At 42.8% G+C, this 24,919-nt stretch overlaps 1 protein-coding gene across 1 annotated transcript; it reads right to left on the bottom strand.

The window, feature by feature from the left end:
* Positions 1 to 15,951: 15,951 nt before the first annotated feature.
* Positions 15,952 to 22,824, bottom strand: VMA21 (vacuolar ATPase assembly factor VMA21; the record flags this gene model as incomplete). The annotated part of the gene is given in 4 exon segments (XM_080624830.1): positions 15,952 to 19,219; positions 20,605 to 20,714; positions 22,692 to 22,761; positions 22,764 to 22,824. Coding segments are annotated over 4 exon segments (384 nt in total). The 3' UTR covers positions 15,952 to 19,076.
* Between the last annotated feature and the right edge of the window lie 2,095 nt (positions 22,825 to 24,919).

Raw genomic sequence — 24,919 nt, 5'->3', positions numbered from 1 at the left:
AGTCTATGGAAGGGACAGCAATCTAATCAAAAGGCTGCTGGAGTCAATGAAAACATTGCAATTTATTGGTCTGCCTTAGGCTCAGCTCCCCAAGGTATCAGACAGCACACCAGCATCATCCTTTCCTGGGTCAACAGGGCTCAGCACCTTCCCAAGGCGCTCTGTGTCAGCAGTTAAGAGCCAGACTGCTTTTCCAGGTAGGAGGATGCACACAGAAGACAACCTCTGCTTCCTATGAAGACATGTTTGCGTTGTAATGGTGAAACAAGTTTGGTAGTAATTAGATATCTTTTAATTCCTGCAAAATTTGGCCGACTCAATCACATTTTGGCAAACAATACATTTGTACTAAAGGCCCACTTATTTTTAAAAGGTTAATCCAAAGAACAGAATCAGTTTCACTGATGATGACATTCAAAAATAACCCAGTCAAACCTATAGTTTCCCCTTCACAGCCAGGCGGGCAGGACTCTGCTGAACCATTCCCGCCCCTGCTACATGGAACTGCGTACCTGCACGGCCATGGCACACCTCATGTAGTGCAGCCCAGGAGGATGGTTTCCCAATTTCCCAAAGGCCTTCACCTTAATCCCAAAGCCAGGTAATTCTATAGTAATTTCAAATGGAAACAATGAAATGTTTTTATTTTAACACACACATGTGGAGAAAAAAATATCCCACCATTTTACAATGAGGGGAGGAAAGTAAAATGTATTGACCATTTAAAGGACAAAAATCACACCAGGGCAGATAGATGGCAACATGAACCCACTCACCAGCCCACCCAGCTCAGATTCTCTGAATCATTCTCTCCATTACATGACATGCTTCTACACTGCTTGGCCCAAAAACTTCTCAAGGACTTTTCTTTGCCTACCCTTGCAGAATAGATGTGTGTAAACATTTACAGTACTTAGATTCAATGAACAGGCAAGGAGATTTAAGAAGGTGGCATGAAGAACACACTATTAAGATGTCAAGGTTTTCAAAAGGAAACCTGTTATTATCTGAAAACCTCTTAGCACAGTCAGTCCTTCCCCCTACTTTTATAACTGATGCCTTCACCTAAGTCTTTATGGTTATTTATAACCTTAGAATTGGGTTAACACTGCAAGTTTTTAGGCATATTTGAGTGTCACCACGTGCATTTTAACAATGAACTAACCTGGATGCTAGGTGGTATTTTGATTTATTCTAGAAACATGTAATAATGCAAGTCCAGGAACTGTCCTCCACACCAGAGGTGTCGAAAGAACTTCTGGCAGGTGGTGATACTGAAAAAACCTCACACTCCTGTTGCTTTCTCATGACCATGATGAGATGAGATGGTCATGAGTCTCATGACCATCATGAGATGAGATGAGTCCACCTTTACCATCCGCATGCTGGTAAAAGAACTACAAGGTCTCACAACTCCACCACAGTTTTTGCAGCTCTGGGGGAACTGCTGCATTGCAGATCCATGTTGAACTTGTCTCTCCCTCCTGAAAGAGCAATCATAAGTTTCTGCCCATCCTCCTGCCCAGCAAGACAGAAATTACCTCAAGGAGCAGAGTCTTAGAGGTATGCTTAACTCCTTGCATCGATGTTTAAGTTCCCAGCAAGGCTACCCATCACTTACAATTATTATAATGATTTTTATGACTAATGATATAAATTCAGCAGTCTTTCTTTCCTGGCTAGTTCTGTGCTTGCTTCTATTCAATTGAACCTATCCCAGAAGTAGGAAGCCTGGTAGACTGAAGCTGGGCTTTTCAGACCTCATGTGACTGAAACTGTTCCGGTTCAGTTTTAAGCCCAGGACCAAACTGGCTCATTTGCTTCTAACCAGATGAAACCATCTCACATATAAAACTGAAGTGGGTGAAACAGAGACAGCCTATCCCCAAGAATCAACTTATCCCTTGCCAGAGCACAGCACCACTTGGAATTTCAGTATTGTCCACTGCTGCCAATTCCTACATCTGATGCGAACAAGGGATGATGCAGCACAGGAGAGGGAGGGAGAGGAGAGACAGGAGTGTGCAGTATGGCACTGTGCTTCAGGTCCTGGGAATGGGTCCCTGCTGGGGAACAGGTGTAACAGATACCAGATTTCAGCTGTACTGCTGTCCTGGACAAGAACCAGACCATGTTTTGGTTTGGTTCTGGTTTGGATTAAATAATCCAAGCCACCCACTGAAATCAGGCTTGGTTCCTGCAGGAGTGACAAAAGGCAACAATCCCAGCTAACTCGCGGTTCAGTGCCATGCGCTAAGCTCTCACTGGGCAGCACTGTGTGCCAGTTCAGGGCTCTGGTCATCTGAACTGCTTCTTCCATTTTGTCCAGTCCTGCCCACAGGCAGCTGTTACTGGGATACAGAGCTGCTCCATTAAACCTCTTGCACTCCAACACCCAGGCAATCTGCAGGTCAAAACATCTTCTCTTTGCCTCTGCCTGGCATTCCCTGGGAACTGGTAGGCAAGAGAGATCTCTATACCTAAACACTAATTGTATTTTCAAATCTATGATCCATTTGTGGCCCAGGGAATGAGCCCAGTGGGATCCAGAAAGGAGCCCCAGGCCAGGTTTTAACAGACCCATTGTGCCACATGCATGCTCCTCCTTGCCCTTCTCTCCTGCTTCTTGAAGCACCACAGAAACCCACAGCTGTGATCTCAGGAGCACATTCAGAGTAATAAAAGCATGAATCATACTTTGTAATTACCACCCACCCGCTGTCTTCCCCAGGGCAAAACCTAGAGTGAGTGCAGACCCCAGACAGGGTCATGCCTGTAGGCCAGTCCTGGAGTGATCTTTACTGCACTACATAGCTTGTGGTAAGAAACAGCTCCTACCTCAACCTGCCTGCAATCTTCACGGCTAATGATTTTTATCAGTTGCACCCACTTGTAGGGGCAACTGATGATTCTTCCTGAAGCAATGAGGTGTTTTTGCAGCACAGAGAAGCCACCTCCGCTGCGTAAAGATGGTTATACACCATGTTTGCCACCAAGTGCGATTTCATTAGGTCATTTTCCTTCCCAAGGTCCAGGTCCTGGACATTGTGGCCGTCAGCCCCAGCCAGCCCCATTATACACCTTCAGGGTGCCTGGGGTAAGGGTGTAAAACATCAGGGAGATGCTCTCTGCAAAACTCCTGCAACAAACCAGAGGAGCACTGGCAATGCAAGATGCAAGAGCAGTGGCCACCACACATCCAAGTGCCTGCAACCCCAGACACTCAGTGTAAAAACTGTTTAGCCTCCAGTCCTCATGCAGCTCACTGAGTCTGGAGTGAGGCACTGTCCTCAGGTTAAGTCTCCTCTGTGTACATACATCTCCTCACACAAGGGCCACATAACCAAATGGGGACCGGCCAGATCTATGGGACCACCAGACCCACGCATGATGAGAGAAGGAGAACAGAGATGAAACAGGATGTGGGCCCCAATAATCTGCTATTCCAGCTGAATATTGCAAGGAACTAATGCAAAAGTCAAAGTGACAGGAATACTGGCATCAAGTACCTTTTAGATATTAACAAAGAAAGAGATGAGACTAAAAGCTGAGCACAAGAGACCTGCAGTGCTAGGGGAATAGAAGCTTGTATCTAATACCAAGTGATTTTTCTCTTACACAGTTCATTTTAGGACAATGCTCACCCTCGCAATGCCAGTCCCACAGCCTGAGGCTGCTCCTATTTAGGCACCTGACTGTTCAGGAACAAACATTTCTCTTTGTGAATAATTTAGATTCCCTTGTTTATTTAGGTTTCATTTGGGCTCTGTTTCTTGCTGTTTGAACCTTCTGAGCTTTCAGCTAACTGGGCTGTGGATGTATAGACCCTCTTCGCAGCCCTTCCATTTCTGTAAGGGAGCCATCAGTTTCACCAGTAACTCCCCACATACTTTAAGCACATACAGAGCAAGCATAACCCCTGTAACATAACCCCAAAAATCTCAGGCATTCTCTTTGTTGCTCATCTTGCTGCAAACCGAGATTACATCCTGCTTTGAGATGCACATTTGACAGTAGCTCCACAAGAGTGCTAAGCACACAAGTAACCCTTCTGTGGCAGTGGCAAGCATGTCCAGACCAATAGCTCCAGTCTTAAATCAAAATAGACATGGGTATCTGACACTCATGGACACAGCCATCCAACACGCACTCAACACCAACACTGTCACTTGGACAAGCAAACATACCAGCTGAGCTGCAAGGAGGCACAACTCTGCAAGTGCAGAAAACAACAGCAAAGTCCTGGCAAGTTGCATTCTGAATCATGTCGACATCTTGCAGTTGTCAGATATAAAGCATTCCACTGCCTGAACACAGCCTGCTGAAAAAGTGTTATTACCACTATTCTTAACAGTGCTCCAGACACATTAGAGGAAACCAGGAAAAGAGTACAGACAACTTACAGAGCTGTTTCTCAAAGCAGCAATATCCTAAATAGAGCTATTTCAGGCAACGTGCTCACTGTGCAGAGTGGCCGTGCTTGCTCGAGGTACCACCACCTGTACCCACCTCTCAGCTGTAGTTTGGAGCCCCTTTTCAGCACTGTACATACTACTATATGCATGTGCACCCCACCACCCACACCACCCCGAGAGAAACACATTCCTGACTTACCCTTTAGGCAAGCAGCCGCCTTAGACCCTCGGAACCTCCTGCAGAAGAGTTGATGGAGTTTTACCTCGTTACCCAGCGAGGGCGTTATATAAGTGGCACCGTTTCTGCAGGCAGCGGGGATGCACCAGCCGCGCTTCCCGGCGCGCATCCCTCTCCTCCTCCCCATCCCACATGGACACGTCTGGTAACGGCCGAGCCACGGCCAGCCAGGGAGGGGCAAGGTGGGCTTCAGGGTTCTAGGGAAAAGCAAAGCTAATGAAATCAAAGAAAGTTCAAAAGGTGCCTGACATTTATTAGGAGGCATTGCTACTATTAAAGGATGCAGTGCAATGGTATCATGTTCCTTAGCCTGCTGAAAGCAGCTTGGCCTAGATTTTCCTGTACTGTTTGATGTGACCATTCATGCAAACCAGAGTAAAACTTTCTTTCTGCCTTTAATTAAGCCAAAAAAAAAGTAATTAAAAAAAAAAAAAATACACGCACAAAAGACCTTTTTCTGCTGTCATCTGGGTCTTCTGAGCTACCGCTAGACAGAGAATATGCAGGAATCAGCCCCATTGATTAAACTATTATTAGCAGCAAGCAAACAGATGTGCTCAACAACAGGACAAACCCCGTGCCCTGTACTTCTGGACTAGATACAGAAGAAAAAAAACAACCCCAAACCCCAAAACATTATTTTACCAAAGGCTGAGTTGGTATTTTAGCAAGGAAAAGTGGAAACATTCTCTAGCACACTGGACAGAAGCAAAGAACGCAGCATTTTAATCTGCAGAAATCAAGATAAATAAATGACATTATTGCCTTTGCTCTGTTCCCACAGACAAAACCTTTCCAGCTTTCATAAGACAGGTGATGGTGCCCATGAATCATTGGTGGACACAGCACACAGCTCACAAATGATAGGGGGTCTAGCTTCAAGCCAGACATAAAACTCTTATGTAAGCCATAATCCTCTCACAGACTCCTTATTCAGTGATTTTAAGGTCTGTGCTGTAGGAGCCTGCTGGCATCCCAGTGCCTTTTAACCAATTTGGCAATGGGGAGACTTCAGTTGCAGTCACTGACACCGGTGTTATCGTCAGTGCCCAGCACTACTTCACAGGGCTTTGGATCATTTCTGTCCACGAGTGTTTTGGTCCTCTGCAGAACTGGCACTATTGCTATCTGTGCTGAGTGAATCAACAGGATTAATCTCCTGCAGAGTTCACTGAGGCTAATGATAATCAAGTTAAATTTACACTATTTGATCAGAGTTTAATTAGGTACTGTTATACAACCCCTATTAATTACAGTGATAATACCCTTACGAAATGCAGATGGGAGGGTGGGGCTGTGGTCAAGCAGGGGCTTAGATGATTTTAGGAAAAAGATGCATTAAAATGCTCTGTGTGTACCTTTAGTTAGTTGCTTGCCTATGTGAGTGCTCAAGATGAAACAAAAAGCTTAAATATATATATATACAATCCTACGAATTGTAAATCTAGAAGACAGGATTAAAGACCTCCCACATTACCTTCTGTTTACTCCAAGAAGTACAATTGCCATTTAAAATCCCAGAAACAGAATCATCATCTTGCTGTGCTCAAAATCCTACCCAGAAAAGCCTTTGAACTGAGATATTAACTCACTTGAAACCAAGGCAGGTTTTCTCAATATTATTACAGTTTCTCTCTCCTTCCCTGAGTTTACCTCTCCAGATGACCTATTGGTCACAGCAGACACCATCTCATGTTTGACATTGGTTTTGTACAGGCACAACCTGCCCCAGGACACAGACCCCATGTATGCCCACATGGCTCCTCCTCTCCACGTCCCTGGAGAGCCTTGGGAGGATGCTGTGGGGAGAGAGGACACAGAGGGGACTGTGGGGAGCCCCTTGCTGAGCTACTACAAACCAGGGTGTCTCTGCCGATGAGGTGCAAGCAGGGGGGACACCGTATCACGAGCCACAAGTGCAGGAGCAGACTCCAGTTTCCAGTGCTCACTAGTGTCTGTGTTGGGAGACAGATTGCACAGTGTGAAATTTCAAACCCGAGACTGGGTCTTTGCTTTCAGTAAATCTTGCCTGAGGTGTCCCATGGAAAGAGCAAAGCTTGTCCTGTGTGGCTCCCATTTAGCATCTGCATGTGTTGGACGGCTTCAGTGAAACCTGCAAGAGACTGTGTGCTGTTACTGCCATTCATGTCGTAACACCAAAACTCTGGCCTTGCACTCATATTGGTCAAAGATGCAGGCAAAGTTCTCCATTAAGTAAATAAGCAACACAAACAGCGAGGCCTCTTGGCAAGAACAGGTGCTGTTCTTGAACACAGACACCTGTATGAGCCTCCTGCATCCAGGTTCTCGATCCTCTGCAAATCACTGCTCAGTGACTGTGTCCCAGGGGAACGCCTGGCACTTTGCCATGGCTGCCACTGCTGATTATTTATTTAAAACCCCACAAAATAGGGAACACACTTCCTTCTTCAGGTTTTTTCACCCACTTCACCAGACAGCAGCAAACTAGCAAAACCAGCACACCTCAGCACTCCCACTTTGCACAAAAACATGTAGAACAAGCAGTATGTTACTGTAGTTTATACTAGATATTAATTACCTGGCTCTGCCAGCTACATAATTATCTTGTTACATTTTGGCTATAATACACTAAACTGTCCCTTAGCTGGAGGATACTGTGGCATGAGACCAGGAACTGTTCATGCATGCTCTCCAGCTCCCACCCCACCACTACTGTTTCTCACTCTGTAGGCAGACTGAGATGGGCTTCAGGCCTGCACATACTTCTCACGGTTCACAGACATCAGAGATGTGTATGCTTTAGAAGATCCTTAGTCTCTCCCAGGCCCGGAAGTTCCTAACAAAGACTATGAAAGGACCCTTGCTTTTCTGGAACCATGGGGCTAGCAGAACATCTCAGTTCCCTTGCTAAGATTTTAGCTTGATTTAAGCACAAAGGACTTGCTATTCCTCATTTGTGTAGGGGCTGGCTACAAAGCCTAGGTGGGATCAGGATCTTCCCAACAAAGAGATTCCTTGAGCACTTCCACATCCTCATCTCAGGACAGCAATGCTGTGAGAAGAAACATAACAGGCTTTGGCCAAGGCCTTCAGCACTTTATCTGCTGTCATGATGCTTTTTGGTCCCTCACTGCTGAGAATGGCACTTGTGACATGCTAACAGGAACACAGCAATGCTCCTGCAGCAAGGCTTTGATTTAGGAAGCAGAGCTGCTCAGCCCACTCTGCTCTTGCTGATGTAGTGACCTGGTTTTGTCAAGACTGTTTTTCTCCTTTCCTCTTTGATGTCATTTTGGAAGGGAAGTCATAAGAGTTTCATGAAGGCATTGACTAAAAGTTGGACTAAAACAAAGCCAATCACAATACCATTACAAATGAATGAAGGTGCAATTTCCCCTTAAAGGATTATTATACTATTTAGGGTTCTAGCACATTTATTTCCACAGTTTAATAATCACTTTCACGCTCCTCATTGGACTATAATCTAATCCATTTATATTTTAATGTAACAAGTTACAAGGATTATCAGCTTGTAATAAATATGTTCATCCTCTAAAGCACTTAAACAGCCACTACACTTCGTAAAGAAGATCTTGCTTAATGAGCAGATATCTACAAAAGAATGAGGAAACTAATACCATGTTATATGAAACACCATCAAACTGCAAAATTCACACTGTGTAAGTCAATTTTCTGTGAAATTAATTTTTTTTGGCATGCAGATACTATCTTCATTATAGTATACTTTTAAATTACTTTTAGCATAAGGGAGGGTTTGGAAGTCACAAAGATTGCCCTTTGCATTGGGAATTAATTTATCTTGCACTCTTAAATTTGGAACCATATATTACATTCAGCCCATGCACAGGATTACATCAAACCAATAGATCATTCAATTCAAATTAAGGAAAGCTGTTAATACCAGCTGAGAGGAATCTACCTGAAAAATCCCACTCAACTTGTACTTAGGTCAGTTCTAGTGCTGAAGTGCCCATGAAACCATGCTCACTGAAGGCAGCTGAAAGTCACTCTCTGTCAGAGCAAGTTAAAAACCTCTCTTGGCCTACTGGCCTGTAGTCATCAATCACAGTATTTTTCCACTTGCAGTTGTCTTGAGAACGGATGGGAGAAACTAAGTATTACTTGTCAAGCTATAAAGACATTCCGTGCCTATTCATAGAGCTGCCCAACATAGCAGAATTCTCTCACCTAAGCTTCTGGTATCAGCTGAAAAAGTCCTGAGTTTGCAAGGCAGGACCATTAATTACCCTCCAGAGTTTTTACTCTTTGAGCTTCAACACACAGCTCAACTTTCAATTTCTGCCATGGTGGAATTTCCTCTTCCTCCCACATGCCATGTCTGCCCAAAGAGTTTTTCCTCCACTGAAAAATGTGAAGTTGATGGTCTAGGCTGCTTTAATCCTTTATTCTTGCAGCTGCATGTTCCATTTAACATCCTGTGGGGTATAAAGCTTAAGCCTACACAGGACCCAGTCAATCACTTGCACTTCTGCAGGTTCTAGAACTAGTTCAAGAACTCCATTCTCAGCAGCACACTTGCTGAGGAGAATTCCAGGAAAATAGAAGTGCTGCAAAACCTCCAAACCCCTTTTAACAGGAATTCATAGATAGTTTGTCCTGAGCTGGAGTCATACTGAAAGAAGCTTGTAGCTCTGGCTGATGGGGAGTATGGACATTTCTGTTCTGCAGCCTCTGTAATTGCAGCCCGTCCCTCCCACCCCATAAGATGGGGAAGGGAAGAGATAGCTACACAAGGGGTTTCTACTGTTTCTGGAAAATCAGTCTCAACAGTCTTTTCTTAGTCATCCCAATATCTGCAAGGCAAGGATGGTCAGAAGACCTTTGCCCAGTTAAAAAAGCCCAATGCAAAACCACAGCCGAGAAATGGGCTACCTTTCATGCAGTGAACCGCACTGATCAAGCTCTCCTTTCCTTTCAGCTGCATCACGCTGCAAGGCCATACCTCATTTTGGCTTTAAACAAACTTCGCTGTCTTGACATGGGAGTCAGCTCCAGCTAAGGATGCCTTATCACAGCACGGGGCTTCAGCAGCAACACTGACTTGAAGCACCTGCATCCATTCTCCACACTACATTCTCAGTTACACCTGCACAAGCATTTGCAGGACAATTTCATCAGTCAGAATGCAAATAGAGAATGCTTTTATCCTAGATCAGTGTAGCATCTCATACATTCTGATACTCTCCACCTGCATGATTAACAGGCCTGAAGACAAAATATTACAGGTCTCTGCCTTCTGCTATCTTTTCATGTATCAGAGCCACAAAACTTCCGGCATCACCATGAAATTATAAGCACACCAGACTAGGATCACTGCAAACACGAACAACAAATTAAATCTAATGCTGTTTTCTTCACCTAGTGAGCAAATTTTGCAAAGCTCCTTAATGCCCAGAGATTCAGTTTTACCATGGCAAGGAATTTTCCTCTTGTGAACTCAATGTTCAAACAAGCTCTCTGGTGAGGTAAGTATAGGCTGCTTTCTAATACAAATACAAAACTCACATTTAACTTATTAGCTGGGGGAGGAATACAGATGAGAGTTGGATGAATCTCATGAATCATCATTTCTGTAGGATAAAAAGGAAGCTTGTCTCCAAAAAAAAAAAAAAAATCAATTCATTTGCTTCTATTGTGTATTGTAGATAGAAATGCTTAAATAATAGAAAGACTAATAAAAACACTTCAACCGATTGTTCAAGAAAAAATGAAAAATAGCTTTTGGATTATGAAAGAATACTCTTTAAACACAGAAAAATAAAACATTTCAATTGGCACAATGCTTTGGGAGAGAGAGACAAATGCAGATTAGTCACGCTTGAACATACTTCCCAAACAATACACTGTTTAGAGCTAAGGCTAAGACATGTACACACCCCAAGGCATAAATGAAAAATTAGGGTCTGTATATTAGTTTAATTCCTTTATCATTTACTCACTGCCATATTCTTCCAGTCTCATGGGCAAATGAAGGGATGTGCTCTTGAAGTGTGAAGCGTGACGAAAGTATAGTGCTAACACTATCAAAAGGATAATGGAATTGCACAGCTCAAGTGCAGCATCATCCTCCAGCGATGTGCAGACTCCAAATAGCCTTTTTTATTATTTTTATTTAAGATTTTAGAAGAAGGAGGAAGGAAAGGATCAAACAGAGAAAAGGTATGCCTGAAAGAAGCCCAGAGAAGTCTAAAGTCAGCTGAACAATGGTAAAGATCTATTGAAACAGGGGTTTCATGGAATACTCAGAACTGTTAAAGGAGGAGAGCATGCAGTACAGTGTGAGCATGTACTGGGCATGACGTGCTGTGGTATGGAATACTCCTTTGGCTAGTTTGGGTCAGGTGTCCTGTCTCTGCTTCCTCCTAGCTTCTTGTGCCCCTCCTCACCAGCAGAGCATGAGACTGAAAAGTCCTTGATCAGAGTAAACATTACTTAGCAACAACTCAAAGCATTTGTGTGTTATCAGTGTTGTTCTCAGGCTAAAGTTGAAAACACAGCACTGCACCAGCTACTAAGGAGAAAAAATGATTGCTACAGCTAAACCCTGGACAATCTTTTTTTGCACAAAAGGAATATGCAGGATATTCTGGGGAGGAAAATTCATCAACACCAGAGTTTTATCCAAAAGCTCTATTTTGGGTAAAGAATAAGCAGCTTAAATCTGTATTGAGTCTCAAAAGCCTAGTTTAAGTAGAATATTTTCCTGGGGAAATGTTAAGAACATACTGTGTTTTTCAGGAGCTGTTAGAGTAAATGATGGCTTTGTACTGACTTCCAGTGTTCAGAATGCATGAGAAAAAGAAGTCAGTTGATGTCCTGTTACTGACAGATAACTCTTCTTATCCATCCATATTACAGACTCCTGGCACAAATACCTCTAATATCTCATCTTATGCATTTCATGTTATCATCAGATTTGGGACCAGCCCTTATTCATTCTGCAAAAACCAGGATCATAGGCAAGGGAACTTCCCTTACAACGCAAAGCCTCGCCTGTTCATCACAGGAGAATGGAGCCCACTGGCTCCCACAACACAGCAATTTATCTTACTGGTCAATCAATCCGTAATCTTCGGGGCTGAGCAAACCCCTGAGTTTGAACTGAAAGAAAACGGTCGTGACAGAATTCAAGGAGACAAGACAAAATAAATCAATGTTTCTGCTTCACAGGTGGAACAGGTTACATATTATACCCACATACAGATGTGATCAACTGAACTTGTTCTCATGTAATGAGCCATGCTATTGCATCACTCCATATTTTAACAGAATAAAATTGTAGCAAATTAGTTCTGGTGCTGTGCAGAATTACCCGCTGTGAAGAATTACCTATTCACTATTTGAACAAAGTCCATAAAAAGCACACAAAAGTTGTTTATCCTATCAAATTTCAATTGGGATCATACGTCTAGAGCACAGCTGACCTGAGGTAGAAAGCTCACAAGGCACTCAGCTCTGCTTTCAAACTAATCCCTTGCATAAGCTTGATATAACGCAAACATGGCTTTCTAGCATGGACAAGCTTCTTGAGGAGCTGCATCATACACTCCAGGTACTAAGAATTCCTTACCAAAAGGCTCAATGTAGTTTTCATTAAGAGCTGGAAGAGTAAAAGCAGCCTGGATCACACTGACAATGCTACTCAAAGTATTTAAATGTTCTTCAGTTTTGTAATACGTTAAAATAAAACTACATTTGAGCACAGAGCTGGACTGTTTTGAATGTAAGAAGCATATGACAACAGAAACATGTTATTGTTTAAGTGTTTTTCATTACTCCTCCCAAAGCCCAGGACAAATAGCAATCTGATTAAGAATTACTTATAGAATTAAAAGTGTTTTTCCCTTGGCATTACTGTTTTCATACCTTAATAGCAGAGCTAACAGCACTAACAACTCTCAAAATTCACAGGCAGGAAAGCACAATCCCCACCAAGAGGCAAAAAAACCTCATCTCTCCCTACAAAGCTGAACGTAATCTTAACTAGCAATCACAACAGATGTCACACTATAGAAAATATTTGCTCCCATCAAAAGCACTTGACAAATAGCAAGGAGAGGTAAAGAGAGAGAAGTGCTAAAAAGAATGAGGAACTTGCTACTGCTTGCAAAATTATAATGGGTTAGAAATAAATGCTAGCTTAAAATCAAGGAACTGGCTTAACATAACAGATCAGGCAGTCATTACCATGAAGAGAGGTGCCACTGCAATTTTACTTCACATACAAAAACAAAAAAAAAGATCCAGTTTTCACTTAGTAAAACTAGGAGCTGCGAAACAGCTTCTATTCAGGATTATTTCTATTAACCCTGTGAAAAAGACAAACAGAAGACCTTCTAATAAACACATGGAGCACAGAATTTGATATCCACACAGAAAGTCTCAGGGATGTTGGGATAAACCTGCAGATGAGGAGCTACAGCCACTCCACATTTAAACACAGCTAGCTGCACCTAACACACAAATAACATCAAACCGGTTCAAACACCCAAATCATCAGAATCACCTTTGGTTTGGATTTTTTTGGTGAAAGTATACTTCACACTGGGAGAAAAAATGCTGTATTAAAGACACACAGCCATAGAATCATTTAGATTGGAAGAGACCTTTAAGATCAAGTCCAGCCGTTGCAGATGCTCACAGGACTCAGGCAGGGGTGGCGATGGAGTGCCATGGAGGGCGCACAGTGAAGGAAGTGCGAGGATAAATATTCCCATGGTAGGGACCAAAGCCACTCCCACTTGGCAAGGTGGGAAGAGAGCTGCACAAAGGTCTCAGAGGAGACCCAGGCTAGATGGAGAAAGTTCCTCTTGGTTTGGCAAAGGTGACAGGACCTTCAGAACAGGGACCAACCCCACAGGCTGCAACACAAGCTTCTCAAGAAAACAGCTCTATCATAATGCTTCAAATTAAGACTCATCCAACATTTGCTACTTCTATGGGAATTTTCTACAAAAGGGTTCAAACTGTGGTAAGGTTTGAGAGCAAAGCATGTTCTTCTGTCTTCTCTGTCAGGCAGAAAACCTTCTACACACTCATGACTCATTCCCTTGAAAGAGCTTTATGAAGCACTCCAGCTGTGGAGCTAAACGTTGGTACTTCTACATGATCTCCAACATCAGCAGAGCTGTTATGAGTCAAGAGAAACTGCATCTTGAGGATGAAGAACTGCAAAGGTATTACCTGGCTCCTCAGTGGTGTCTGCCACATAGGCCCACACCCACAGCAGGTTTTGACTTTTGACTGCTGTTAACTCAGTCATAAATCATCCTTCAATTAAAAACAGTTTTAATTAATAACACCCCCTGTGGCTAAGCCCTGGGCCATTTACACTAGAAATATTAAACTACAGTGTGCCGTGTGCCAATTATAAGAATCAACAGCTTTTTTCCAGGCCCATGAGTAGCTTGCACTAGAATAAAAGCAGTTACAAGTAAGCACATCACTCCTGGAAACACTGCGCATCCACAGCAAATCATCTCGGCAAGAATGCGCTATCCAAAGCGAGTAGGACAGAGAGGGTTGTGAAACATGACAGCAAACCAGCTCCAAGAAAACTCAGTCCCAGGCATTCAGCTGGACAGTCACCAAGTCAACTACGTGATTTTCCAAGTTCTCCCTGGTCATTCCTCACCACAAATGTAGGAGAATGACTGTGGGTGGCCTAAAGTACACAGTGTTTCCTTCTTGCAAGCCCCATTCAAGCACATAAGAGCCTCCCCTCGCAGGAAAACAGCAAGCACTTTCCCTGTGAACTTGAAACAAGAAGCCTGTTCCTCCTGACGTTTGATTAGAGCTAACGAAACATTAGAATGACAGTTGCTCTTCGCTATTTTTAAAGAAATATTTACACACCAAGCACTTGACCCTGCCCTAAGAGATGACTCAGAGCCAGTAACAATGCTAGTCTGCACAAGACAAAGCTGAGTACGTGTGGCCCAAATCACACACTCCAAGGCTGTCAACCCATGAACAGCTTCAGTTGGAAGTTAAAAATGGAATTGGGTTGCCATTTTGTATGATTTACATTTAATATTTCAGATCAATGACTCTGCATAATCCCCTGGAGAACAGTGAAACAAACACTTCTGCCCAAAAGCACGTTACCTCAGGCATCACGCACAAAGCTGTGCCAGCACATTCTGATCCTCACCCTACCTCCCCAGTTCAGTTCTTTGCTCCACAGGACCTCTTCCCCCTCCCATGGGCTGCAGCCCAACCAAATTCCAGTCATACCCATATTATGGTATTTTGTAATACATGTGGCTTAGTTTGCTGCTTTAAGGGCCCTCTCCTTTCTCCTGTCTCACTCATCTGAACTATTCTCAGCAGTAACATCAACCAGTTTACTGTTCATGAGCCAAAACAACTTCCCCTCTTCCATCACAGAAATAAGGCAGAAAAACCTGCCCTCTAGTTTGTCACGCTGCATTAGCAGCAGGCAAAATTACATCCTTCAGCTTCTTGTAAGTTTGATAGCATCCAACAACCTGCACTGTGAGAATGATGCAGGAGGTTGCAGTTTTGAGGGATGAATGTGGGTTTGTTTGGGTTTTTGTTTGTTTTTCAATGTTAACTGATAGTTATTACTAAGCCCTCTCACACAACAAACTAGGTAGGTAGTATTTTGTTTTGAATATAAAGTTCATGTACATTAATCAATACCAGTGTATGACAAAATTAACAGTGTGATCACCAACATCACCATTTTCTCTGGAGACTTCCTACTCAGTGCTAGCAGTTACCAGATTAATTATGCCAGGCATTTCTAAGCACAAACCAAAGGTTATCACCTGCACACTCACAGCTGGGCACCCACCACTATGCTCTGCAGGCATTGAAAAAAAGCCCCTGATTATAAGTACAGAAGAAAACTAAACTAATTTTCAGTAGCCACCGATTTTCCACTGCTCAACTCCTCCAGTGCCTTAACTGCCTATAGCCTTGGAAAACATTGCAGAAAATTCCTGCTACAGTTTCGGTCTCAAGGTATTTGCTCACTCCTAGATACAATTCTTGCTTTAGATAAACTGCCCAACTGTCAACCTGCGCAAACACAGGACAGACCACTAAGTGAGAGGCAATTTTCAAGTACTGGTTTATGCAGACTAAGTATTCCCAATTTTATCTTAACAACAGTTGTCTCAAATCCATTCCTAGTAATAAAACGAACAAATTTACAGTTCCAATTTAAAATGCTACACTGTAAAAATTTTTCATCGGCATTTTATAGAAAATAAAAACCAGAGCAACAGAATACTAATCTTTCCACAACTTTTACCAGTTTCCATGTCTGTAATGTAGTAGGTTGATGTTGGCTGGATAGCAGGGCCCACCAAGCTGCTCCATCAACTCCCCTTCTCAGCCAGACAAGGGAGGCAAAATACAACACAAGGCTCATGGGTCAAGATAAGGACAGGGAGAGATCACTCACCAATTACCATCATAGGCAAAACAGACTCAACTTGGGGAAATTTGTTAAATTTATTGCCAATCAAATCAGAGTAATCAGAAATAAAAACTGCACCTTAAAACACCTTCCCCCCACCCTTCCCTTCTTTCCATGCTCAACTTCACTCCCAGTTTTCTCCAACTCCTTCCCTCCAGTGGTGCAGGAGGAATGGAGGTTGTGGTCAGTTCATCACATACTGTCTCTGCCACTCCTTCCACCTTACTTTCCCACTCCAGCATGGGGTCTCTCCCTCGAGACACAGTCCTCCATGAACTTCTCCGATGTGAGTCCTTCCCATGGGCTGCAGTTCTTCAGGAACAACTGCTCCAGTGTGGGCTTCCCACAGGGTCACAGCCTCCTTCAGGCACTCCCCTGCTCTGATGTGGGGTCCTCCCCAGGCTGCAGATCAGTATCTGCTCCACCATTGACCTCTATGGGCTGCAAGGGGAGAGCCTGCCTCACCATGGTCTACACCATGAGATTAAGGAGAGGATTTGCTCCAGTGCCTGGCACACCTCCTCCTTCACTGACCTTGGGGTCTGCAGAGCTGTTCCTCTCACATATTCTCACTTCTCTCTCCAGCTGCTGTTGCACAGCAGTTTTTTCTCCTTCTTAAATATGTTAACTCAGAGGTGCTACCACTATCACTGATGCACAGAAAACACAGCCCATTCCACTACTGTTTCAGTTATAGCTTTGGAAAAAACACCAAATTTTTATGAAGATGGACAGTTACAGGGATGGTGTTTCTGATGGGCTCAGCCTTGGCCAGCAGAGGGTCTCTACAAGACTGAGGGAAGCTTCGAGCATCTTCTCAAAGAAGACACTCTTGTAGCCCCCCTGCTAACAAAACCTTGCCATGCAATCCCAGCATAGCACAGTATTACAATGGCTATTAAACTATTTAAAAATTGCCATGAGAATTAGCTTTGCATTAACAGGAACATCAGGTACATGGTAGGAAACATGCAACCTGCAGAGACCCCAACATAGCTCCTGAAACATCTAAATCAACAATACTAAACCTTAGTATTGATAAGGCACAACAGAAGTCTCAGCATGGCATCATTTACTCCATGTACACTCCACACTGCATGTCTACAGTTTCTGTTCTTCGAGCTCTCTAGTCGTGATGTAATTCCACCATTCAACTGTTTCCATTGCACCATTTACCTGAGTGGTGGTTTCAGCTCTCAGGCACAGGCAACATTAACCCATTCCATGGCTGCTCCTACGCAGTGACTAGTGCATTGTCTTTTTTTTTCCAAGGAGAACATTTTGGATCAAAGCATTGTCTTGACAGAAGATCTTCCAATGGATGGATAAATGTTCAGCTCATTACCCCAACAGTTGAGACATTACAGTGCTTATTCTTATAGCACAAACTTTTCACATTTTTGTAACTAAATAGTCTAGGGATTCTGGTATGTGAAACATGAAACACATAGCACAACACCCAGCTAGTAAAGCACAACAGCTATGTTCCTACTTATTCTTCACTACAAGCCAGCTTACAACCTAAATTTGGATTTCAAATGCTACAAGACCCTTTTTCAGTTTGCTGGCAGCAATCTGACAACGGGCTCCTGGGTGAGAAAAGTTCACATTTCAGCAACATAATGCAAAAATCTATTTGCATGAGTGTGACATGGTATAGATACTTGTGCAGAGCTGGGACTGTGTAGAGATGTGAGGAAGGAGACCGGGGGACATAATCCATAGATGACACAAAGGCTTGAAGAAAAATTTTACCATGGACAAATGTAGCACCAAAACCATTCCCAGCTGATACGGAGCAGAAGACCTCTGGAAATGGCTCAACTAAAACAACAAACTGCAAAACTCCAGCTAACAGAACCACCTCAAGCACAGCGGCCTAACAGCACTCATCAGTGTTAGGAAAGTTCTATGCATTGCTGGAATTTTTAGGAGAAATGTTTTATCTACACACTAAAAGCTTGCCAACAACAGCACAGCAGTGGAATGAAATTCAGGTTATCCTGCAACACAAAAGTCTCATTACGGTTTGGCTACAGAGAGTTTCTACACACAACTAAGGAAAAAAGAAAACAATCAACATATTGTATCATATCACAGTGCACAAGTTCATATTTATGAACAGAAGCAAATTTTCCATATGATCACTCTTGTATTCTGCTTCTTAAAGGATAATGTCTACAGGTGGCTACAGCATGTTTGCTCTTGCTCATTCCTCTACTAGCCATGAGAGCGGCTTATAGCTGTTACTGATACCACTTCACCCCAGGGTATCCAACTACAATCTTTAGCAATTATCAAGAACACATATAAATGTAGACACAAAAAAACATGCTATGCCATTTCCTTTGCATTATCAATATTAACTGTAGAAGACTGGAAAGATAAGCGATGAAGTAATACAACAGTCCTCCTAAAAGGAAATTAAAGACTGAATTTTACACTTTAATAAAAAATTACATCTGAAAATAATAAAAAAACAAACACAAAAGCAAAACCAGAAAACCCTTTGTATTTCACGTTAGAAAGACATCACCTGAGTTTCCAACCCATTCTATTCCTGCAATTACTTCTAAACTCAGAAATGCTTGCTTCATGACAATATTATTTTCAAAGCAAGCCAGAAAAGTACTAGGAATGACAAAGACAGCTAGAGGATTATTTTTTGGTTTTGGTTTTTTTTTTTTTTTTAATAAATAATGATTTCATTTTAATTCTAGGTGAAAACCTCAGCTCCATGTAGCAGAGGCTGGCTAAAGAACAACTTCCATCAGCATTAGAGAAAATACTGTTTCACATTCATGATGAGCACAAGTCTTACTCTAACCAGAGTGGAGGCATTAGCCTCCTCTTTGTACATCTGTATTATACATTGTGAAGAATGTTTTTTCTTCAGCTCACAAAAATCTGATTTACAGTCTGTAGGCATCAGATGGCAATGATTTTCATCCTAGTCCTGTTTGCCTTCCCGCCACTGTCGAGAGCCCTCATTCCATGCTACGTATACGAAGAGAGCAAGTACCACATGAACAGCAATGACGGCAACTATGGCAGCATAAAAATAGCTGTCCCTGTCCGACATTCCTAAGGTACCTGAGAAAATAAAAGAAAGCAAAGAGCATTAGTCATTAGGAACACTGAAACAGCAAATCACATTTTTTCCTGAAGACTAAAATTACATTTATCAAAATGACTGAGCTCTGGAGGAATCATAGGAAAGAATTTACCATGCTAATTACAGACCTTGCAACTATTTTGGGACTAGAGGAGACTGCAATTATGCAATATTTAAGAGTAAATACCCTGGTTTTGAAGTCAACAGCTTAGAGTTCTGTAACATTCACTTTTTCTGGTACTTTCAGTACCAAATAAAACTCAACATCCTTTTTTTTTAAAGTATAACACTCTTGTGGGGCAGGAAAATGGGCAGGGATGTAATTTATATATTTGCAACTGTAACAGGATAGAATGGTAAAGCAACAATTAAATTTAAAGGACTTCTACCTTTTGTATTTAAATCATAGACCAGTAATTCCTCACCAGTTAAGACACATGAATGCATATCACATGAAAGAAGCCTTCAAGTATCAGGAGACCAAATTAAAAAAACAAATACAATTTCTCTTCATTTATCACAGCACATGAAAACCACCACTCTCCAAACACAAACCCAGCCTATCAGTGCTGACAGATCTTGCCATTAATTGACAGAGCAAAGTTAAGGCTCAGCTTGCTACACCTCAGGGAGAGGGGGAAAGGGTGAAAAGCGATCTTGAAAGTTACTTAAAAAGCTTTCAGCTTCAGCCTTCAGAACCACATAAAGCAGCACACACCAAGGAAGAATCACCTTGTAACAGCTCAGTTATGTATTCACAAACTGCTCTCTAAAAGAGCACTTTTGAAGGAAGACACTTTTCTCCTATAGTATTAGGAAGTTATCAAAGCCTTGCAGAACCAAGGCTAGAACGTGGCCGTTTGGTAGTAGTTTGATAGAACTGCTCCAAACAAACAGCTAAAATATCTTTTCACTTATTATTAAAAGGAAACTCTACAAGCAATTACATTCAGTATCTGAAACTGGGTATATGACAACTGCTTTACACTTACAATATAGGCATGTTTTAAAAAGCTAAAAAATAAGCCCAGTAAACAACAGTATCTTGACTATGCAATTAGTTTGCAGCACTTGCAGGAAACATAGCCCTGGTGATTTGGATAAAAGTCTGCTGCAGGGTGGTGTTAGATACCCTTTAGGTAAGGGGAATGGATGCACCTGTGTACGATACAAACCGAGACCACAATGCAGGGAAGGATGCACAGACTATTTGTATAGTTTTTTGTTCTAATTAGACATTACAAGGCCATTAATCTGCATAAGGAAACAAATATTCAAAACAGGAAGGAAAACAAAGATGCTATTAGAGGACTGTTCTTCTCTTTCTTTTAACAGTAATGCTAATGGGCAGAAACAGAATTACCTTCAAATATATAAGCCTTTGATGAAAAATATAGCCCAACAGGTAATGTAATCATTAGAGCTGTGAAGAATAGAAGTGTTCGTAAAGTTGATGTTAATGAACCCTCATTTCTGAAATAAATAAGAAAAGTTACACACAGAAGAAAGTCATAATATATACACCTGAAACAGGACAAGAACTCATCCTAACCAGAAGCCAATTACTCTTCTAGAATCAAGTACTTACATCATTTGGAAGAGATAAAGACTCGGAGTATGCATCTGTTGACTGCAACATTAAAATCACAGCATTCAAAACAATGTAATGATTCTACCAGTCAAAGCTCACAGACAAGATTAAAACCAGTCTTTAGATTTTTCCCTGTTATTGCTTTGCAAGCATTAATAATACAGGGGGTTTACATTAGTGTGTTTATCAGTATATTATTACATCCTTATTAAACATCTAATATTAGATACACGCTTGTCATATGACAGTATTCTGCCTTAGAACTTGCCAAGTTCCGTCTTGTGTTGAAAAAGAATTAGAAGTCTAGGAAAATGACAAATCCTGCACACTCGGGTGCAGAGGGAAGTACACAGAATGACTTTAACGGCTTACTGTTGGAAGCGAAGTTCCTTTTTATTATTGTTCCTCTACTTAAAATAATTTCTTAGTTTCCACTAAGAAAGTTGGGATAACTGTAGCAATAATCAGAGCCAATACAAATACAAAACACCAGTAACTTTTTTCCTTCACAGACCTAAACCTTGACCTAAAAGGCAGACCTAAACAGACCTTGAGACCTTCACAGATGTAAAAGACCTTGAGAAAGAATCACAATGAAGGATTATGTGCTTGAGTTCTCCCTGAAAGTGATCTGCCAGAACAGGTTTTGTATTTACAACACACTACATACAGCTTGTTTTAGTGTGTGCTTTCAACAGCTTTCACTCACTCTGCTTGGCTGACTACATTATTTCATGCTGAAGTAAACATGCACACCAAGCAATACCCTTCTGACTGTCAAAAACTACTGGATTCAAGGGCATGTGTCCTTAAAGCTTCGACACACAAACAAGCATGAAACCCAACTCAAGTCAGGGATACATAATTCTAAAAACTTCCAGGCACATCCACAGCAATTCTTGTATAAGTATTTTCAAAATGTTTTATCCAAACACATTTGTGCCATAGTATATTGCTTAAAATCACATTTTATCCTTAAAATTTCTTTGGAAAAATAAGAGGAAGAGAGAAAAACAAAACAAAACAAACTAACAAAAAAAAAACCCACAACAAAAAACCACAAGAACTCTCCCTTTAGCAGCCATCAAAAGACAGTGATGTGCAGCCACACACAACTTTTACCGTAAAGCCAACAGCACTTTTTCCTGGTCATGTATTGCCATACTTTTAGACTGCATATTAAGTAGCTGTAAAGCAAAGCAAACAAACAAAAAAAAAAAACCAACACAAAAACCAAACCAAAACAAAGATATTTGGAAACTTTCCTTTACTAGAGTTTGTCTCAAGGTCTGTCGGGATGGAGAGCATAACCCCATTTAAACTTCTCCTGCAGAAATTAGAAACTATTCTCTACTTATCCCCTACTCATAGAATAGTAAGATGAGGTCCAGCTTATTAGCAAACTTAAAAACTCCAGTGCTGACAGACACTTTTCTTACACTGACATACTTCCATCACTTCCCTACGCAGCAAAAGCGAACGTTCGTGTCTAATCCCGGCCGCAACGCGGGGTTTCTAACTGCAGAGCAGCCTCCGAGCCGGGGTTTTGAGGCTGCCCGGGGTTAAGCGGCACGGCCAGGGCAAACCCGGGGCCTCCCTCACTCCCCGCTCCCCTCGCCTCGCCAGCGGCGCGAGACGGGCAGTCACTGTTTCCCGAGTGCCGTTCGGAGGCTGCCCCCTCCGCTGTCGCCACCTCGGGTGGTCCCGGGAGCAACACCCGCCCGCAGCGGCCTAGCAGAATCCCCTTCTCCCGGCCCGGTCGCGGCCTGCCACCCCGCAAGGGTGCCTGTCCCTCCCGCCGCCAAGTCAAGTCAAGTTAAGTCAAGCCCTGCCCTTTCCTTCCCCTCACAAGGACTTACTGCCTGAAATCGGGCACGGGAACAGCGCCCACACCCGCCACCGGCGGCACGTAACGATCCATTGGCACTGCTCCGCACCCCGCTCCACCGAAGCTTCTGGTCTGCCGGAAGCCCTCAGGGGCGGCCCGCGCATGAGCAGAGCGGCAGCGCCTCCGTCTCCATAGCAACCGAGCCGCGTCGTCTGTTGTGCTCGGACAGCGTTGTCTGAGCATAGAGAACTCCCGAGTGCGGGCCTGGGACAGCAGTGGAGGCCGCGCTGCTTAAGAGTGCTTTCCTTGAGGGAGATGGAAATTGCCGGTGTATGGCGAAACCGCAGCCGAGCACACAGCCGCCTGGGTGAAGGTCTGGGCTTAGCAGCAGATGGCAGTGGTCTTGGAGCCACAGAAAACCATGTTCTTGACATGTTCTCATGAACTCACCAGTACAAAACACTATAAATGAGGGGAAAAAAAAAAGCCAGGTGAGGGCTAAGACATTTTCTAAAGGGAAACCGTGGTTTTCCTATGCTGTCCTGTTAGGAAGGAGGTTTGTTCTCTTAGAGGTTTCCTGCTTTCCTGGCACTAACATTAATCAAAATTCCTTCTCCAGACGGAGATGAAGTTTCTGGTCAAAATCTGAGTGAAATAGTCCCCAGTGTAACCAAGGACTGCGGCAGATTGCACTGTCCTGTAGCCTGACTGAGCGTCTCCACAATGCTACTCTGTTTAAGCTATTCATGTTCCTGTTGAAGCTACTCTACTCTGCTTAAATATTCACCAAGGGGTGGACTTGAGCACAGCTTTTCAACTCGAGACTGGTGTTGTGCAGTCTCATTTGCTTGTGCTCAACAGCTCTAGCAGGAACACAAAGCATTGCAAGCTTTTAGACAATAGCCCTGGAAGCCGTTTAATTGAACGTTGCTGTTTAATTGAATCTCATCTATCACAGCAATAACACATTTGCCCCTTTTATTTTTTTTTAATATAACATTTACCAATTTACCAACAATATAACACATTTACCCCTTTTATGGTAAAACCATGTTGCTCTCTTGCCACTCAGCCATGCCAAATCTCAATTGTGTGAGTCACTAACTCCACGCATTGCTCTTTCCTTGGCCTTCCTGCAGCCTGGACTCTGTCCTGCTCCTTGTGCAGTGCCAAATGGCACATGGCACAGCATGATGGTTGCTCTCATGGGCATCCTGCTGCCTATGAGCCTGGAAGAGAAGAAATATAAGAGAAGGTTGTTTTCCTCGAAAGCAGTAAGGCCAGGAAATGAGCACTTTGTTCTGGTAATTCCTGCTGTGAGCTTGCTTCTCAGAGCTTAGTCAGGCTCAGGGTGAATTGCCTGGTCTGGGCTAGAGGCAATGGACATGACACTGCACCAGCAGCTACAGTGTGTAAAGGTGGGAGGGAAGGAGCAACAGTTTGCAGCAGTGATTTTCTCCCCACTGACTGTGAATAGTGAGGTCTTCTTATTATATTTTCTCCAGTACAGATGAGAAAGAAGATGAATTATTTTAGAAGCAAGTTTTTTGGTTTTGGTTTGGTTTGTTCTTTTTCCCCAAACAATGAACTTAGCTTAGCCAGGGGCTCCTTCCTGTTTAAGATGCAGCACAGTTTGGGCTGTTCAGTGCTTACAGAGGAAGGTCTGGCTCTTGCAGTCACACTTTCACTCTAAGCCAGCTAATTTTACACCCTTTTAAAACAATACAGCTCTCCTCTCATTTAATTCTACTGCTTCCTGAGCCAACAAGAGAGACAATTTGCATGGCAGGGGCATGAGGGGGCTGGTGCGGAGCAGGAGGTGCCTTGAAGCCCTTGCCCAGCTGGATGGGGATGGAAGAAGGATTTGCAATGTAACATGAGCTTGAGACTTCAAAGCAGTTCTTAAAAACATCTAATTAATCTCCAGCTATCCACTCATTAAATCCAACCCGAATGTGTGAGCAGGTTCTGGTTATGTATGGATTACACAGCGAACAATTTGGCAAAACAATCAGTGCATAGTTAAGATATAAATCAGCTGACTGAAAAATATGAATCACTATATATCACTATATACATGATGTTCTTTCCACTTCTGGTTTGATTTTCCTGTTTGCTTCCCCAGCAATAAAAGCAGTCTTGTAACAAACCAAGGAAACATAAAAATTGAGTAAGTCTCACACCAAATAAACTTACCATAAAGCTACATATTAAGCATTAGAAAGCGGCAAATGATTCAAGGCTTCACAGCCCAAGTCA

Source organism: Psittacula echo (genome assembly GCF_963264785.1).
Source record: "Psittacula echo genome assembly, chromosome: 8".
NCBI lineage: Eukaryota > Metazoa > Chordata > Aves > Psittaciformes > Psittacidae > Psittacula > Psittacula echo.
The sequence above is the reverse complement of the archived record's forward strand: the minus strand, read 5'-3'. Positions and strand labels throughout refer to the sequence as shown.